Here is a 19,686-nt window from a genome sequence, read left to right on the forward strand (position 1 = left end):
CACCTCGATAACCTCGATACATCCGTAGCTGGCGTGAGCTGTGACGTCAGCTGACGCATGCGCACGACGCTCCCGCGCGGGCCGAAAAACCCACGGCGTGACAACACTGGACCAAGCGCCGTTTGTTTGGCTAGCGTCTCGCGCTGTGAGCCGGGCGACTGTGCGCCGTGAGAGTCGGCAAGCGTCTAGCGCTGTAGCCGGGCGACTCGCGCCGTAGGTGTCAGCAAGCGTCTCGCGCTGTAGCTGGGCGACTCGCGCCGTGTAGGCTCAGCGTCCGGGCGCTCTTGCCTCTTGGCGACTAGCGCCGAAGAATATCTGCCTTGGTCCCGTAGGGGGTCTCCCTTTATACTAGTCGGTGCGGAATTTTGACCGTGAGAGACTGCGCGGGCGATGCGACGCCTAGCGGCGTTGTCGCGAACTGCCGGTAATGCAGGCGCCGCGCGGGCGTGTATCATTAGTGGCGCATGCCGCCACACGTTATAGTAATAATATATAATTATTTTTTAAGTTTTCGCCGTTTTTAACATTTAAAAATCAACTTTTCGACGATTTTTGACAGTTCTGTAAGTTCTATTATAATTTTCCTACAGTTCTGAACGTGTTCTAACATTTTCCAAAGAGTTCTAGTGATAAAAATTATGTGATTATTTTTTAAATAATTTTTTCTTTCAAGAAAGCCGCATTTACGGGTTTATAGGTGAGGCGCTCGCCGATTTTCGACAGTTCTGTGAGTTCTATTATAATTATCCTGTAGTTCTGAACGTGTTTTAACATTTTCCAAAGAGTTCTAGCAATAAAATTTATGTGATTATTTTTTAAACAATTTTTTTTTAAGAAAGCCGCATTTACGGGAACTCTTTGGAAAATGTTAGAACACGTTCAGAACTACAGGATAATTATAATAGGACTCACAGAACTATCGAAAATTGGCCAGCGCCTCACCTACAAACCCGTAAATGCGGCCTTCTTAAAAGAAAAAATTATTTAAGAAATCTATATATATAAAGGAAGATGTCCTGACTCATTCATTCACTCATCAACGCCCAGCCCGAACCCCTGAATTGAATTTTTACCAAAAGTATATGAAATAGGGGTAGAATTTTCCGGGGAGTGCCACTATGTGTATAGTTTTTCGTTACCGATTTTCTGGAAACCGGTTTTTTTAATTTTTCTAATTTTTCGAGAAATAATTGACCGAATCTCAAACCCCTGAACCGAATTTTTACCGAAAGTATATGAAATAGGGGTAGAATTTTCCGGGGAGTGCCACTATGTGTATAGTTTTTCGTTATCGATTTTCTGGAAACCGGTTTTTCTAATTTTTCGGGAAATAATTGACCGAATCTCAAACCCCTGAACCGAATTTTTACCGAAAGTATATGAAATAGGGGTAGAATTTTCCGGGGAGTGTCACTATGTGTATAGTTTTTTGTTATCGATTTTTTGGAAACCGGTTTTTCTAATTTTTCTAATTTTTCTAATTTTTCGGGAAATAATTGACCGAATCTCAAAGAATTATAGAGGGAAAGGGAGAGGGAGAGGGAGAGGGAGAGGGAGAGGGAGAGGGAGAGGGAGAGCAAGAGAGGGAGAGGGAGAGAGAGAGAGAGAGAGAGAGAGAGAGAGAGAGAGAGAGAGAGAGAGAGAGAGGAGAGAGAGAGAGAAGAGAGAGAAGAGAGAGAGAGAGAGAGAGAGAGAGAGAGAGAGAGAGGAGAGAGAGAGAGAGAGAGAGAGAGAGAGAGAGAGAGAGAGAGAGAGAGAGAGAGAGAGAGAGAGAGAGAGAGGAGAGAGAGAGAGAGAGAGAGAGAGAGAGAGAGAGAGAGAGAGAGAGAGAGAGAGAGAGAGAGAGAGAGAGAGAGAGAGAGAGAGAGAGAGAGCGAGAGAGAGAGGGATTCGAGCCGAACATATACTCATAAATGTCACCAAGTTTCAAGCTAATTGGCTTCTCATATTCAAAATTCAATCTCTTTTTCGAGTTTTTTGGAAACCGGTACAGAAATTTTTACAATTTTTGGGGAATAATTGACTGAATCTCAAAGAATTGTATATCATATGTGAAATAAATATAAATTAAAAATATATATATAAATTTAAAAAATTAACAAATGATATCGTTCATAGGTCGAGCAATTTTAAGTGAATTATGTTATGAAGTTGCTGCTTTCACATATGATATGTCAAAACTGATAAATCAGTCACTTCAATTCGTGACTGTCACGAGCAATTAAGAAAATATTCGCACATTATAAGAAAGAGAGAAAGTCATTAAGAGGATATTCGCACATTATAAGAAAGAAAGAAAGAGAGCGAGAGAGAGAGAGATATATATATATATACAAAGAAAAAAGGTATGTATCTTAAATATTAATTTCCTTTTTATTTCATTTACGTGACCTGTCTCTTTGTTTTATTTCCTTTTTATATTTCAATAATTGACTTTCTGTCTTTCCGTTTCTTAAGAAAAAGAAGGATATTCGCACATCATAAGAAAGAGAGAGAGAGAGAGAAAGAGAGAGAGAAGGGAAGAGAGAGAGAGAGAGAGAGAGAGAGAGAGAGAGAGAGAGAGAGAGAGAGAGAGAGAGAGAGAGAGAGAGAGAGAGAGAAGAGAGAAGAGAGAGAGAGAGAGAGAGAGAGAGAGAGAGAGAGAGAGAGAGAGAGAGAGAGAGAGAGAGAGAGAGAGAGAGAAAAGAGACAAAGAAGAAAGGTATGTATCTTAAATATTAAATCAATTAAAGGGAAAGAGGCAATATGAGCCGGCGCGGTAAATAGGGCGCAATGTATTGACGATTAAGAAATATATATACAACTTGCGCCCTATTTACCGCGCCGGCTCACATTGCCTCTTTCCCTTTAATTGATTTAATCACGAGAGCCTTATAAGTTTAACTTAAATATTAATTTCTTTTTTATTTTATTATGATATTATATTATTGATTATCGTTTTTTATGAAAAAGAAGGATATTCACACATTATAAGAAAGAGAAAAGAGAGAGAGAGAGAGAGAGTTTTCGATTTTTGTTTAAAACAACACATATATTGCGCAATATATACATTGAAAAAAAAAAGTACGTTACCTGTCTTTCTATTTCTTAAGAAAAAGAAGGATATTCACACATTATAAGAAAGAGAAAAGAGAGAGAGAGAGAGTTTTCGATTTTGGTTTAAAAAAATGAAAATGTACGTAATTGCCCTAATTTTCGCAAATTTTGTTTCATTTCTCATGAAAAAGAAAGATATTCGCACATTATAAGAAAGAAATAAAGAGAATAGAATTAGAAATATTGCTATTATAAATTTTATTGCAACACGTATATTACGCAATATATACATTGAAAAAAATGTACATGACCTGTCTTTCCATTTCTTAAGAAAAAGAAGGATATTCACATATTAATTTTCTTTTTATTTCATTTACGTGACCTGTCTCTTTGTTTTATTTTCTTTTTATTTCAATAATTGACTTTCTGTCTTTCCGTTTCTTAAGAAAAAGAAGGATATTTGCACATCATAAGAAAGAGAGAGAGAGAGAGAAAGAGAGAGAAGGGAAGAGAGAGAGAGAGGAAGGGAAGAGAGAGAGAGAGAGAGAGAGAGAAGAGAGAGAGAGAGAGAGAGAGAGAGAGAGAGAGAGAGAGAGAGAGAGAGAGAGAGAGAGAGAGAGAGAGAAGACAAAGAAGAAAGGTATGTATCTTAAATATTAATTTTCTTTTTATTTCATTATGATATTATACTATTGATTATCGTTTTTTATGAAAAAGAAGGATATTCACACATTATAAGAAAAAGAAAAAAGAGAGAGAGAGAGTTTTCGATTTTTGTTTAAAACAATATATATATTGCGTAATATATACATTGAAAAAAAATGTACGTTACCTGTTTTTCCATTTCTTAAGAAAAAGAAAGATATTCACACATTATAAGAAAGAGAAGAAGAGAGAGAGAGAGAGAGAGAGAGAGAGAGAGAGAGAGAGAGAGAGAGAGACAGAGTTTTCGATTTTGGTTTTAAAAAATGAAAATAAACGTAATTGCTCTAATTTTCGCAAATTTTGTTTCATTTCTCATGAAAAAGAAGGATATTCGCATATTATAAGAAAGAAATAAAGAGAATAGAATTAGAAATATTGCTAATGTGCTCTTGGATAACAACTCATTGACATAAATGTTACAATCTGAGTTACCACCGCAGAGAGAGAGAGAAGACAAAGAAGAAAGGTATGTATCTTAAATATTAATTTCCTTTTTATTTCATTATGATATTATACTATTGATTATCGTTTTTTATGAAAAAGAAGGATATTCACACATTATAAGAAAGAGAAAAAAGAGAGAGAGAGAGTTTTCGATTTTTGTTTAAAACAATATATATATTGCGTAATATATACATTGAAAAAAAATGTACGTTACCTGTTTTTCCATTTCTTAAGAAAAAGAAAGATATTCACACATTATAAGAAAGAGAAAAAAGAGAGAGAGAGAGAGAGAGAGACAGAGAGTTTTCGATTTTGGTTTAAAAAAATGAAAATGTACGTAATTGCTCTAATTTTCGCAAATTTTGTTTCATTTCTCATGAAAAAAAAGGATATTCGCATATTATAAGAAAGAAATAAAGAGAATAGAATTAGAAATATTGCTATTATAAATTTTATTGCAATACGTATATTACGCAATGTATACATTGAAAAAAAATGTACGTTACCTGTCTTTCCATTTCTTAAGAAAAAGAAAGAGAGAGTTGCTCTAATTTTCGCAAATTTTGTTTCGTTTCTCATGAAAAAGAAGGATATTCGTACATTATAAGAAAGAAATAAAGAGAATAGAATTAGAAATATTGCTATTATAAATTTTATTGCAACACATATCTTAAGGAAAAGAAGGATATTAACAACATTATAAGAAAGAGAAGAGAGAGAGAAAGAGAGAGAGAGAGTTTTGATTTTTGTTTAAAAAAATGTATGTAATTGCCTTAATTTTCGCAAATTTTGAGATATCAGGTTGAATTTAGAGACAAAAAAAAGGTATATTTATTTCATTATACCTTATTGACTTTCTGTCTTTCTGTTTCTTAAGAAAAAGAAAGATATTTGCACATTATAAGAAAGAATAAAACATTATTTTATTCTGTTCTGAATATATTTCTCGAGATTTATTTTAAATAAATCATAAATTATTATCTGCATTATTTTAAACAGTGAAATTTGATATATATATCTACATATATATATAAATTAATTTGTTAATTTCTATTCTTTTAATTATTATGTTTCAATATACTATATTTAATTCATTAACTTACTTGAATTGTTGTTATAGCTTAACATAATATTTACATTTCTTAAATTATTATGTTTTAATAATTGTTATTTGTTTAATTTAGATAGAGACAGAAAGAGAGAGAGAGAGAGAGAGAGAGAGAGAGAGAGAGAGAGAGAGAGGAGAGAGAGAGAGAGAGAGAGAGAGAGGAGAGAGAGAGAGAGAGAGAGAGAGAGAGAGAGAGAGAAAGAAAGAGAGAGGGAGAAAGAGAAAGAGAGAGAAGGAGAAAACTGTAAAGTATCTTTTACGTTAATTTCGTATTTGCAGTTAATCAGGTAATTAGTTAGTTTCTAATTAGGTTTAGATTTATTGACCCTTTTTCTGCCGTTAAATATAGTTTATAACTAAATTTAAGGAAAAATAATTTAATTTTTGAGAGCGCTTTGTTACTTTTTATTAAGTCGGGATGGCAATTGATTTTTTAAATGTTAATGGGGAGATGGTACCTCACACTATTGTCCCCATTATAGGGGATGGAGCCTGCCTTTTCCGGGCCCTCTCCTATCTTATGTATAACACACAGTTAATGGCGAGGGATGTGCGTGAAATAATCGTGAGTCATGTGGTGGATAACTGGGAGGAATTTTCAATTATGTCTCACGACAGCTTGGGGAACAATTACAATAGCTCCAGCGAGTATCTCGATGAAATGTCGAAACTTTTTACTTATGGTGGTTTATGCGAGTTGGTGGCGGCTGGGCAACTTTTCGGGTTTGTTTTTGAGGTTTACCGTAATGGTGAGCTCTATGAGAGTTTCGGTGAGGAAGGTAACCCTGTTAGGAGAATACGTTTCACACAAGATATTTCTAAGGGACATTTTGATGAGTACGAGCAAAGTGAAACTGAAGAAGAGAACAATAAATCGTCCTTCTCTCAGCCTGACTCCAACTCAGATTTCGCAGAGCCTACATTTATACCAGTTCCTAATAAGGCTCATGGAAAACGTCGTACGAGATATACCAATGCGAAAAGGAGAAAGCAACTAAAAAATGCGTCAAGAAAATATGTACAGAATAATCCTGAGGTGAATAGGGCAGCGGTGGCGAGGTACCAACAAAAAAATCCTGAGGTGATCAGAAGAGCGGTGGCGAGGTATCAACAAAAAAATCCTGAGGTGAACAGAAGAGCGGTGGCTAAGTACCAACAAAAAAATCCTGAGGTGCACAGAGGGGCAGAGTCTCGATATGAACAAAGTAATCCTGGAAGAAGAGTAGAAAGGCGAGTACTTCCGTGGATGGTTAAAGCTCACTCAGGTATGGCATATGATCCAGATGTGGCTTATGAGACAGAGAGCATTATAGCTTTGGGAACTATGAGTCACAAGTGTAAATATTGCAATGCTCTTAAATGGAAGGAAGAGTCCCCTGGCATGTGTTGCAACAATGGAAAGGTGCAGCTTGCATCCTTAGAACCTCTGCCCGAGCCTCTATATAGTTTGGTAATGGGCAGACACCCAGAGCACGTTCACTTTATGAACAATATTAGAAAGTACAATGGCTGCTTTAGTATGACATCATTTGGCGGTAAGCAGGTTCTACAAGATGGCTTTATACCGACCTTTAAAGTTCAGGGGCAGGTATATCACTTGGTAGGAAGTCTGCTGCCATTACCTGAACAGGAAGCTCAATTTCTTCAAATTTATTTTGTGGGAGAGGATGATAGAGAAGTGCGTTTAAGATGCAGCAATTTTTCAGATGTCAAACAGGTATTAGTCAAAGAATTACAGAGAATGCTACATGACGTCAACAGCTACATAAAGGACCTGAAAACCACTTTAGATAAGGTATCTCCAAATTGCAAAAAGTTTGAAGTTGTTATTCATGCAGACAGAAAACCAGATGACGCTCATAGAGGTCGCTTTAACGCACCAATAGTAAATGAGGTAGCTCTGGTGATTGTGGGTCAGCAATTCGACAAACGAGACATCGTGCTGCAGAGCCACGATAACAAACTGCGACGCATCAGCGAGGTCCACCGGTCGTATGACGCCTTGCAGTACCCGCTCATGTTTTGCCGTGGCGAGGATGGATACTCGATTGCCATTCCTCAGCGAGACCCTCAGACCAAGTTGCAACTTAAAAATTTAGTTTCCGCAGCGAGTTTCTACTCATATCGAATTATGATTAGGGAAGGGGAAGTCAACCACTTGGTGTACTTCCGTTCACTTTTTAGTCAGTTTCTGGTTGACATGTACGCCAAAATAGAGACAGAAAGGTTGAATTATAGTAGAAATAACCAGGCGCAGCTTAGGGCAGAAAGCTACATTCACCTGAGGGATGCCGTGGGAAGGCAGGATGCTGACGTTTCTCAGCTGGGTAAAATGGTGGTGCTTCCGTCATCTTTTACTGGAGGACCTCGCTATATGTATGAGCGGACACAAGACGCAATAACATACGTCCGCTACCACGGTCGTCCTGATCTGTTTATCACTTTTACCTGTAATCCAAAGTGGAAGGATATAACAGATGCATTATTGCCTGGGCAAAAAACTCACGATCGACACGACATTATAGCTAGGGTATTTCATCTTAAGGTTAAAAAAATGATGGCTCTATTGAATAAGGGTAGTCTGTTTGGAAAAGTGTGTTGCTACATGTACTCTGTGGAGTGGCAAAAGCGAGGTCTGCCTCACATACATATATTGCTGTGGTTAGAGCAGCGTATCTTCTCGGATATGATCGACAAAGTCATCTGTGCGGAAATACCTGATCCTTTAAAAGATTCTCTTCTACACAATATTGTTAAAGCCAATATGATTCATGGTCCATGCGGGGGCTTAAACTACAATTCGCCTTGCATGAAAGAAGGCAGGTGCAGCAAGAGGTATCCGCGAATATTTAAAAATGATACTCAGACAGGAGGTGATGGATATCCACAGTATCGGAGAAGGTCTCCAGCTGATGGTGGCTACACCGTAGAAATCAATGGAATAGAACTGGACAATCGTTGGGTGGTGCCGTACAACCCTGTATTGTTACGTATTTTCAATGCTCATATCAATGTGGAATTATGCAATTCTGTAAAGTCTATTAAGTACATTTGCAAGTACGTGAACAAGGGAAGTGACCAGGCGGTTTTTGCCCTGGAGAGTGAGAAGAATGAGGTGAAGATGTACGAGAATGGGCGGTACATAAGTAGTTCAGAGGCGGTTTGGAGAATTTTGGCGTTCCCAATACATGAGAGGTACCCCTCTGTCTTCCATCTCAATGTTCACCTTGAAAATGGTCAGCGTGTGTACTTCAATTCTATAAACTTAATTGAGAGGATAAATAATCCACCTCAGACAACACTATTGGCTTTTTTTGAACTTTGCAAAACTGACGAATTTGCAAAAACTCTCTTGTATTATGAGGTTCCTTCATACTATGTGTGGAAAAATAATAAGTTCGAGAGAAGAAAGAGGGGGAAGGATGTGGATGGCTGGTTAGGAATAAAGAAGGACCACGTATTGGGAAGAGTGTATACCATTCATCCAAACAATACTGAGTGTTATTATCTGCGTTTATTGCTACATGAGATTCGAGGTCCAATGTCTTTTTTAGATCTGAGGACTGTGAATGGTGTCCTCTGTCCCACATTCCAGTCTACATGCAAAGCATTAGGTTTATTGGAAGATGACAAGCAATGGGACAATACCTTAGAGGAAGCTGTATTATGTGATTCATCTTTAAAGCTGAGGGAGCTTTTTAGAGTGATGTTGGCATTCTGCCAACTTTCTGAACCTCTGAGTCTTTGGGAAAAGTATAAAGACAGCTTCTCAGAGGATATTATGCGACAGGTAGAGAGAGAGTTGAAAGGTAGTGCGCAGAACATGATAGATGAGGTGTATAATAGATGCTTGGTAATGATTGAGGACGCAGTGATGGCTTTGGGAGGACAGGAGTTGGAACAGTATGGTCTGCCTCAGCCAAAAAGATTTGGAGGGGTATTGGGGAACAGAGACTATTTGAGGGAGACAAACTATGATGTAAATGCCTTGGAAGAAGTGGTATCGAATAACGAGGGTTTATTGACAGATGAGCAATTTGTTGTCTATCGGCATGTTCTTAGTAGCGTAGAGTCAGGAGGTGGTCAGGTATTTTTCTTAGATGCTCCAGGTGGTACTGGGAAAACCTTTCTTATCAATTTACTTCTGGCGAGGGTAAGGAGAGAACGTGGAATTGCCTTGGCTGTTGCATCGTCAGGTATCGCTGCTACGTTGTTGGAGGGAGGGAGGACCGCTCATGCTGCTTTTAAGCTTCCTCTGAATTTAATTCAAACAGAAACACCATTGTGTAATATTTCAAAACAAAGTAACATGGCTAAAGTACTACGCGATTGTAAGCTCATTGTTTGGGATGAAAGCACTATGGCACATAAGGGGGGTTTTGAGGCATTGAGTACAACCCTCAAAGATATTAGGGGTAACGATGGAGTAATGGGGGGAGTGACCGTGCTGCTTGCTGGAGATTTTAGACAGACTTTGCCGATAGTACCAAGGGGAACTCGAGCAGACGAAGTCAAGGCGTGTGTAAAGAAATCACATTTGTGGTCCCTTATTAAGAAAATCTCTATCAGGAAGAACATGAGGGTACACTTGAAAGGTGATGTTTTTGCAGGGCAATTTTCAAAAATATTATTAAAAATTGGAGATGGAGAGTATTCTGAGATTGAAGGAAAGGTGATTATTCCTGCAAGTTTAGGTTTAGTAGTAAAAACCCTAGAGAGCCTTATTAATAAGATATACCCTGATATTGCGAATATCAAAGAGAAATCTATGGATTGGCTGAGCGAGCGTGCCATTCTGACCCCTAGGAATGATAAAGCTGGTGTCATTAATGACATTCTTCTTAAATCATTCGAAGAAGGAGAAATAAATTACAGATCTGTGGACTCGGTGGTAGATACAGATGACGCGGTTAACTACCCAGTAGAGTTTCTTAACACAATGAATCCTCCTGGCTTACCAGCCCATAAACTTTTCCTTAAAGTGGGAGCACCAGTGATGTTGTTGAGAAATTTGAATCCGCCAAAACTTTGCAATGGCACAAGGCTTCAAGTGAAGGCTCTATACAGAAATGTTATCGAGGCCACAGTATTTACCGGCTGTGCACGGGGAGAGACGGTATTTATACCACGCATACCACTAATATCATCAGAGTATCTTTTTGAGTTCAAGAGGTTGCAGTTCCCTATCAAAGTTTGTTTTGCGATGACTATCAACAAGTCTCAGGGGCAGTCGTTAAAAGTAGCAGGAATTGATTTAAGTGAGGACTCTTTCTCACATGGGCAGTTCTATGTGGCATGTTCGAGAGTGAGCTCACCAAACAGTCTTGTGATACTAGCGCCTGAGGGGAGAACCACTAATGTGGTATACAAAGAAGTTTTAAAATAGAAAAAAAAGTCGTAGATATTTTTGGAGAATTTTAAAAAGAAAGTATGATAAAAGATATAATGTTCGTAGAAGAGAGAAAAACATGTATGTGAAAGACATCATGCCTGTTTGAGAAAACAAATAAGGAGAAAAACATGTGTGAAAGAGGTTTATATAATTTTGCTCATTTTTATGGAAAAAAATAAACTATTCTTAAAAAATTAAACGAAAAAAAATGATATTTTGACATACTAAGTGACTTATCAACGTAAAGGACAAACCATTGAACTAATTTTTTTTAAATATAAAGGAAGATGTTCTGACTGACTGATTCATCAATGCCAAGCACAAAACAACTAAACCAAATTTATTTAATTTAATATAAATATAAGGAAGATGTCCTGACTGAATTATTCATCAACGCCCAGCCCAAACCCATAAACCTAGAAACATGAAATTTGGAGATAAGCAATTACTAAGAAGGGATTTTTAGAAATTCGACTCCTAACGGAGTGAAAAGGGTTAAAATCTATTTACACGGATTCGTTAATATCTCTTAGGCACGATGAGAGAGTAAAAAACATCATGTATGTAAGAAACACCATAACTGTAAGAGACACCATGTCTATAAGAGACACTATGTTTGTGAGAAACACGAAGTTTATTGAAGTCATAATGTATTTAAAGTAATTAAATACGGGAACAAAGCACGGATTTCTTTACAGTGGAATAGGCCTACTGGGGAAACCACTAAAAAAAAAAACGCATTTACAATAGTACCTCAAGGGTGATGCGGAAATCTATTGGCGTTAAATGTAAATATACGCTATTACCTATTTGTGTGTCTTATTACATATGTCCTCCAGGGCGTGTCCTCCGGGGCGAAGCCCGGGTAACCAGCTAGTGAATAAATAATGCTTATCGATAGAACTCTTCGGAAAGCGTTAAGACACGTTCAGAACTACAGGATAATTATAATAGAACTCACAGAACTGTCGAAAATCGGCCAGTGCCTCACCTAGAAACCCGTAAATGCGGCTTTCTCGGGAGAAAGAATTATTTAAAAAATAATCACATAATTTTTATCACTAGAACTCTTTGAAAAATGTTAGAATACGTTCAAAACTACAAGATAATTATAATAAAACTCACAGAACTGTCGAAAATCGGCCAGCGCCTCACCCATATACTCGTAAATGCGGCTTTCCCGGGAGAAAAAATTATTTAAAAAATAAAGAAATAATGCTTATTGCCAAGAACTCTTCGGAGAACGTTAGGATGTGACCGGACGTCACTCCGTGGGATCGTGGATCACACGAAATTCCGATTTATCAGCCAGATTTGCCTATCAAACGGTCGCCACTCGGTTTTACCTCTGTCTACCGAGAAGGTAGGTATGGAAATAGTCGCCCGACGTTTAAACGATACTTTATTAATTCTCTCTTATTTTCAGGTTCTCGCCGCTGGATGGATCGCCGCCTCGACGCTGGACTGCCCCGGATCCTCGCCTCATCGCATCTCGGAACTCCTTTGGACGACGACGGGTCGCTCGCCGACGGAACAGGTAAGTAGGATATAAGTATGTTTAGTTAATCGTCAATTTTCTATTTCAGCCTCTCGCCCCGGATGGATCTAAGCCGCCGCTGACTGCCCCAGATCCTCGCCTTGTCGCATACTGGAACGCCGCTGGGCCATGATGGATCGATGCCGTGGGACAAGGTACGTAGCAGGTAAGTAATATCAATTAACTTGAAACTGCGTATATTAACAAACGATTGATTTATTTCAGATCGTCGCCCTCGATTACAATTCAACTTCGCACATTATGCGCGCCACGCTGACACAATAGTCGAACGCCTTTATAATTGGTAATGAATTACCGCTCGCGTCTTCGTTGCGAGTTACTTTAACGCGCTGGTACGCGGGAGTGCTCGGTTGTAATATATCGCTGCGCTAAACTACGCACTATGTCCGTATTGCACGAGTGTTACCAAAGAACGTGTTACCGCGACCACGATATCCGAGCGACTGCCACGAGTTACCGTGCTCGCGCTGCGTCCCCACCGCGGGCCGTCGCCCCCACTCTTTCGGCCTACTACGCCGCGGTACCAGGCCGTGCCAACTTTCACCATTTTTTGCCTGTTTACGATTTCCACGATCATGCGTGTGCCGCGTGCCGAGCTTCCGGAACCTTCTCTCGCGCGGCCCTTCCCCGCGCTCCTTCCCGCGCCACCACGCGTGGCGCGGGGCCGCTGTGCCCGGCGATGATGGTCTCCGTTCGGGTTTACGGCGCCTCCACTCGTCCAGGCTCGCCGCGCATGCGTGTGCTGACGATTTCTCGCGTCGTCCTAATTTTCTGACCTCGTTCGCACACTTGGGTCAATCTGACCCGGTTCCGCTATCTCGCAAACTAACTGTCGGAACTCCGCGGCGTGTCGCTGCACGAATCCCGCGCTTGCCGCTAGTTGTGCCCCGAACGTTACCACTTTTTAGCCGACTCACTCGGTTCGCCAACATGGGTCAATCTGACCCGGTTCCGCTATCTCGCAAACTAACTGTCGGAGCTCCGCGGCGTGTCGCTGCACGAATCCCGCGCTTGCCGCTAGTTGTGCCCCGAACGTTACCTCTTTTTAGCCGACTTTAGCCGACTTTAAATTAATTAGATTATAATAATAAATATAGTGCCAGCAATTGCGGTTAAACTATGGTTATAAATAAATTTAATATTAATTATAAATTTTTAATTTAATTTAGTAAAAATAATTAAGAATAAGTTTTATTTGGTGAAATAAGTAAATTTTATGGTAATTATTAAAAATAAATTATAAAATTTAAAAAATTATTTTTAAAATTAAGATTAGATACCCTATTATTTTAATAAAATTAAATGTAATTAGGAATTAAATGATAGTAGACATTAAATTTAAATAATTTGACGGTATAATAAATAATTAGAGGAACTTGTTTAGTAAATGATAATCCACGATAAGAATTGCCTAATATTTTTTTATGTATTGTTATTTAAATTATTTTAAAAGAATATAATTAATAAATTTAATATAATTTAAATTTAAATCAAAATGTAGGATTTTTAGGATTTGAAATGAGTTACAATTTAATTTAATAATAAATTTATATTTTAAATAATATAATGAAATTGGATTTAATAGTAAATAAGTATTAGTTTTGTTAATTAAATAATAAAATATTATATGTACAAATTGCCCGTCATTTTCATGAAATTAATATTGGAAAGAAGTCGTAACAAAGTAAATGTATAGGAATATGTATTTAGATTAAAATAAATTTTTAAAATTGTTTAAAATAATAAATTAAATTAATATTTTAAGGTTAATTTATTTTAGAAGAATTAATAAATATTGTTAAATAAATATTTATAAAAATTTGAAAGTTGAATTATAATAAATGAATTAATAAGGAAAAATTATATGAAAAGTAATGTAAGTGAAAAGTTAAAAATTTAATAAAATAAATTTAGTTTATTGTACCTTTGGTATCAGGGATTATTAAAATATAATTAAGAAATTTTTATTTTTCTCGAAATTGAAAGAGTTAATAGATTGCGATTGTTAATGTAAAATAATTATTTTAAATAATTTATTAGGGAATATATTTTAGTCGATTTTAATATCTAGTTTTTTTTAATTTAATTTAATTTTATATAAAGTATTATTTAATTTTTTAATATTAATATTTTTATAGAATATAATATTTATGGGATAAATTATAACCCTTAAATGCCACCCGGGGTCCAGCGGACCCCAGACCCTTTAGAATGATATATTTTCAAATGTTCCCGCCAAAAATAGAGCTCATATTTATTTATTTTTTATTTTTTATTTTTTTGATTTTGGAGCCAATATTTTAACTGTTGGCGATCTTAATTTTTTATACTGGGGTCTTCTAGACCCCATGTGTCATTTACGAGATTCTTGAGAGGTGTGGCATTTAAGGGATAAATATAATTTAAAATAAGTTTTATTAAAAATTATTATAAGAATGTTTATAATATTTGAATTTAATAGAAAAAATTTAATAATTTATAGATTTAGAATAATTATAGATTTTAAAAATAAGATTTAATAATAAAAGAAAATATTAATTTAAATTAAATAAGTTAAATAATAATGATAATATTAGTAAAAGTAAAAAATTATTTAGAGAAAAAAATTATTTAAAATATAATATTAAGGAATTAGGCAAAAGGATAAATTCACCTGTTTAATAAAAACATGGTTTTATGATAATTATATAAAATTGTTTTCTGCTCTATGATTTAGTTAAATGGCTGCAGTATATTGACTGTACTAAGGTAGCATAATCAATTGTTTTTTAAAAGGAAGCTAGGATGAAGGAATTGATGAAATTTATACTGTCTTATAAATTTAGAGATTTAATTTATTAATTAAGTAAAAATACTTAGGTAATATTATGGGACGAAAAGACCCTATAGAATTTAATATAAGATAATATTAAAATTTTTTGGAATAAAATATTAAAAATTATATTTAGTTGGGAGGATTGTTAACCCTTAAATGCCACACCTCTCAAGAATCTCGTAAATGACACATGGGGTCTAAAAGACCCCAGCATGAAAAATGTCTCCTTACTCATTGATTTTTTAATATTTAGTTATGAAAATTATTTTCAATGTTGTTCAAGGCTTAGAAAAGAGAATAAAATGCTTATATTGTTAAAATTTCAATTTCAACATAGTATAAAAAATTAAGTAAACTGAGTACTGCTAAGTGTACAACCGGGTAAGTCAATCACTCAACTATCATCAATGGGAGCATGAGCTCCATTTTTGGGGGGAACATTTGAAAATATATCATTGTAAAGGGTCTGGGGTCCGCTGGACCCTGGGTGGCATTTAAGGGTTAAATTTGTGGAACTTTAATTAAAATATTATTAATATATTAATGGATAATTGAAAAAATGGTTAAAAAATTTAAAAAGAATTAATTACCTTAGGGATAACAGCGTAATATTTTTGGATAGATCTTATTGATAAAAATGATTGCGACCTCGATGTTGAATTAAAATAAAAATTAAATGTAGATGTTTAATATTTAAGTCTGTTCGACTTTTAAAATTTTACATGATTTGAGTTTAGATCGGCGTAAGCCAGATCGGTTTCTATCTATAATTATTTGAAAAATATTTGTACGAAAGGACTTTATTTTTAAAATTATTTTAACCCATAAGCCTTATCTACAATAGACGCACAGGCCGCGTCGCACGTCGCAATCGCAAGAATTGACCAATCACAGTTCACTATTCTTCGACCGCAAGGAGAACAATAGACTGTGATTGGTCAATTCTTGCGACTGCGACTTGCGACGCGGCCTGTGCGTCTATTGTAGATGAGGCTTTAGTCTGTAAACGTTTTTTTGGCACCTTTAGTCTGTAAACCTGGGTCGTTTTCATCCTGACGTTTTTTTTAAGTGTTAAAGTGTTACAAAAAATCTGAAAAAATTCATGGAGGTAATTCAAACCTTCAATTTGAAGTATCAATCATAAAATTATTAGCAATTTAATTTTTTCACATAATTTTTATTTAAAAGTGGAGCAACTACAACTACAACTGGTAAAATCATGTTTTACTCAAAAAATCATAACTTTAAGACAAATAAAGATATCGAAATGAAAAAAAAGGAAATTAAAGGGGAAAAGAGTATCTTTCATAAAAAAAATATTGCATGCAATTATTTTGAAATGAAGTGCTTAAGTGTTTGCCGCACACCTCGTTTTTTCAAGAATTACATGTCTCCTGTGACGGCCGAAGGGGGACTGGCGCCTTGAAACTCGGTAGGCGGGTTCTCGGGGAGCATAACTTTTTTTACGGATGCGCAGTGGCGCCCTCTTTACCCGTTTTTAAAAGTTACAACTACATTTGATTTTCGCCCGGACGAAAACGACCCAGGTTTACAGACTAAGGGTTAATATTTTGTTAGCATAAAAATTTATTTATTTATAATTACTTTGGCAGAATAAGTGCATTAAATTTAGAATTTAATATAAGTATAAGAAGATTCATTATATAAGTAATAATATTATTATTTAATTTTGTGAGGGAAAAAATATTTTCTTTAGAGATATTTATATATTTGATATTGAATTTAATTAGAATATTATTAATTTTGTTAATTGTATTAGTGGGGGTTGCATTTTTAACATTATTAGAGCGGAAAATTTTGGGGTATGTTCAATTACGAAAGGGTCCAAATAAGGTTGGGATAAGAGGGGTTTTACAACCCTTTAGAGATGCAGTAAAATTATTTAAGAAAGAATTTTTTATAATTTATAAATCTAATTATTATTTATTTTATATTTGTCCTATTTTATTGATTTTTATGATATTAATGAATTGAATAATAATACCGTTAATTACTAATATTTATTATATAAATTATTCTTTATTAATAGTGATGATTATTTTAACAGTTATGGGGTATATATTTTTATACTACAAAAAGGCGTGATATCTGTACAAAATTACCTTTTTTAAAAAAAAGGTAAAGAAAGGCGCCAAGTACACGCATAGTAGTGTATATGTATGTTGTTACCACGAAAAAAAACAGTGGGAATATTATACCTCAAAAAAATCTAAGTAACAAGTGGTAGACGTAATCTTTGTATCTCGAAAAATCTCGAAAAAACCTAAGCAGTAGTATCTTTACCTCGAAAAAACCGAAGTAACAAGTGGTAGACGCAATCTTTGTATCTCGAAAAATCTCGAAAAAACCTAAGCAGTAGTATCTTTACCTCGAAAAAACCGAAGTAATAAGTGGTAGACGTAATCTTTGTATCTCGAAAAATCTCGAAAAAACCTAAGCAGTAGTACCTTTACCTCGAAAAAACCGAAGTAACAAGTGGTAGACGTAATCTTTGTATCTCGAAAAATCTCGAAAAAACCTAAGCAGTAGCATTTTTATTTCCAAAAAATTATAACTCAAGTGATACACATGACAAAATAATTACGTTACCTTATCAAAGATGAGTCGCGCTTCAAGTGATCTATTACAATTACAAAAAAAATGATATCTCTTTTTAAATTACAGCGCCAATTACAGAGAACATACACTGAGAAAAAAAGTGTCAATCCCAAGAAATATTTAGTCCGATACGTTCAACTGAACATTTTAGTTACTTAACTAAACATTAGGTGAATTAATTAATTCTTGATTAAGGAAACGAAATAAATTGTTGAAACAACTAATATTTAGTTAACTAACTAAAATGTTTAGTTGAACGTATCGGACTAAATATTTCTTGGGATTAACAATTTTTTTTTCTCAGTGTATTTTTCGAGATACAAAGATTACGTCTACCTCTTGTTACTTAGGTTTTTTCGAGGTATAATATTACCACTGTTTTTTTTCGAGTTTAAATACAAAGTTTATTTTCAATAGAATAAAAGATTTAATCGCACCGCAAAGAATTACAGAGGTAACAGTGTAACCGGACGGAGGAGTGATTTCAACCACACATCTATGGATTTGTTTGATATCACGGTCGCCACTCGATTTTAACCTCGGCCTATCGAGAAAGATTCAAAGAAATCGACCAACCTTTCGCTGACTTCGCTAATTCCTTTCGTTTACTCTGTTTCAGGTTCCCTCTGTCTCGATCGACGCCGCTTTCTGGACCTCTATGCGTGGGACTTCCGTCTCGGGATGAGGACCGTCGTCGGGACCGCCTCCGCTGTGAACCGCTGGAGTTCGTTGCCCCTGTTGGACCTTCTCTGGACCGCCGCTTCGCTGGATCACTTCACTGGTTATCGTCGATGAGGATTTCGGAACGCCGGATAGGTAAGTATTGGGATAGGTAAGTATCTCGCGTTTTCGGGTTTCGGTCTCTTCTCTTAATAATCGTCACACGTATTTGCAATAGGTAGAATATAATTTATTCCTTTCTTTCTAGTTTTACATGGACATTGAATGTACCGCACTCGGGTTTTCTTAACGCGTTCGTTTGCATGCGTCTACGGGTTAACGCTCCGCTTAGCGGGATCGTCCGCTCAAGATCTCTTAAGTCCGGTCTCGACTGTTCCGTTTGAACGCCGAGGGACGACTCCTCGATCGTCGGGCTCGGCTGCCCCGCCTCGCTACGTGGGGACCACCCTACCACTCACGCCATCACGCTGTGACCCCGCATTGGTCGACATCTGGCGCGTGATCGCGCTGCGCGTCACTCGGCATGTGCGATGTTCCCTCGTCCTTGAGGTTGTTTACGTCGCCCGCTTGCGACTTTCGCTCGTCGCCGTGCAAACACGCTCGCTCGCGAGCACTTCGCTTTGTTCACGATAACATGTTTGTGACGACGATTCATATGACGATTCTAACGGTTCGTCGATGGTAAATTTATCATCGTCGCGATTTGATGCTCTTCGCAATGTTTTCGTGCCCAGAGTTCCGTGCTTACAATGATTTGGTTCGGAATGTGTGTCGTTCGTGACACGCTTTGCACGCCCGGGTCGCTCCCGGTCTGGTCGCACTTCCGGTTTGTGATTCCGACTTCCGTCGCGCGGATCGAGTCGGAACTCGGTACGCCGCTTAATTAGCGACTCTACGTTACGCTCCCCAAATGTCGTCGCGTTCGGGCTCCCGATTCGCTATCTCGACTTCCGGTACTCGGCTCGAGTTGAAACCTGGTCGGGTGACTGAGTGTCACCTTCTCGACACATTCTCGGAGTGGCCTCACGATCAGACCCCCGGTTCGCGAATTCGGGTTCCGCCGGGCAGATCGATTCGCAACTCGGCTGGGTGACTCCTTTTCACTCCCCTGACACGCTCCTAGAACGGTCTCGCGATCGGACTTCCGGTTCGCGGATTCGGGTTCCGCCGGTCGGATCGCCTCGAAACTCGGCTGGGTGACTCGCTTGCACCTCCCTGGCGCGTTCCTAACGCGGCTTCGCGATCGGACTTCCGGTTCGCGGAATCGGGTTCCGCCGGTCGGATCGACTCGAAACTCGGCTGGGTGACTCGCTTGCACCTCCCTGGCG

At 37.1% G+C, this 19,686-nt stretch overlaps 1 protein-coding gene across 1 annotated transcript; it reads left to right on the forward strand.

Annotated features, from left to right (window-relative positions):
• The first annotated feature begins 5,897 nt into the window (after window positions 1-5,897).
• LOC139784119 (uncharacterized) lies at window positions 5,898-12,355 on the forward strand. The gene is made up of 4 exons (XM_071723284.1): window positions 5,898-8,439; window positions 8,848-10,379; window positions 12,112-12,222; window positions 12,272-12,355. Exons 1-4 carry the CDS (start codon window positions 5,898-5,900, stop codon window positions 12,353-12,355), a joined length of 4,269 nt encoding a protein of 1,422 aa, XP_071579385.1.
• Window positions 12,356-19,686: the final 7,331 nt, after the last annotated feature.

The sequence above is a fragment of the Temnothorax nylanderi genome, unplaced genomic scaffold, assembly GCF_030848795.1.
Source record: "Temnothorax nylanderi isolate EJ_2023f unplaced genomic scaffold, tnyl_v1.0 TNYL_tig0587_pilon, whole genome shotgun sequence".
Lineage (NCBI taxonomy): Eukaryota > Metazoa > Arthropoda > Insecta > Hymenoptera > Formicidae > Temnothorax > Temnothorax nylanderi.

What these genes read in the sequence shown, in the direction of transcription:
- LOC139784119 (XM_071723284.1), top strand. Translation starts at nt 5,898, where the DNA reads ATGTCTCACGACAGCTTGGGGAACAATTACAATAGCTCCAGCGAGTAT. An exon ending in CGAGAATGGGCGGTACATAA is followed by an intron (nt 8,440 to 8,847) that starts GTAGTTCAGAGG and finishes TGTCTTTTTTAG; the next exon opens with ATCTGAGGACTGTGAATGGT. An exon ending in GAAATGTTATCGAGGCCACA is followed by an intron (nt 10,380 to 12,111) that starts GTATTTACCGGC and finishes TCTTATTTTCAG; the next exon opens with GTTCTCGCCGCTGGATGGAT.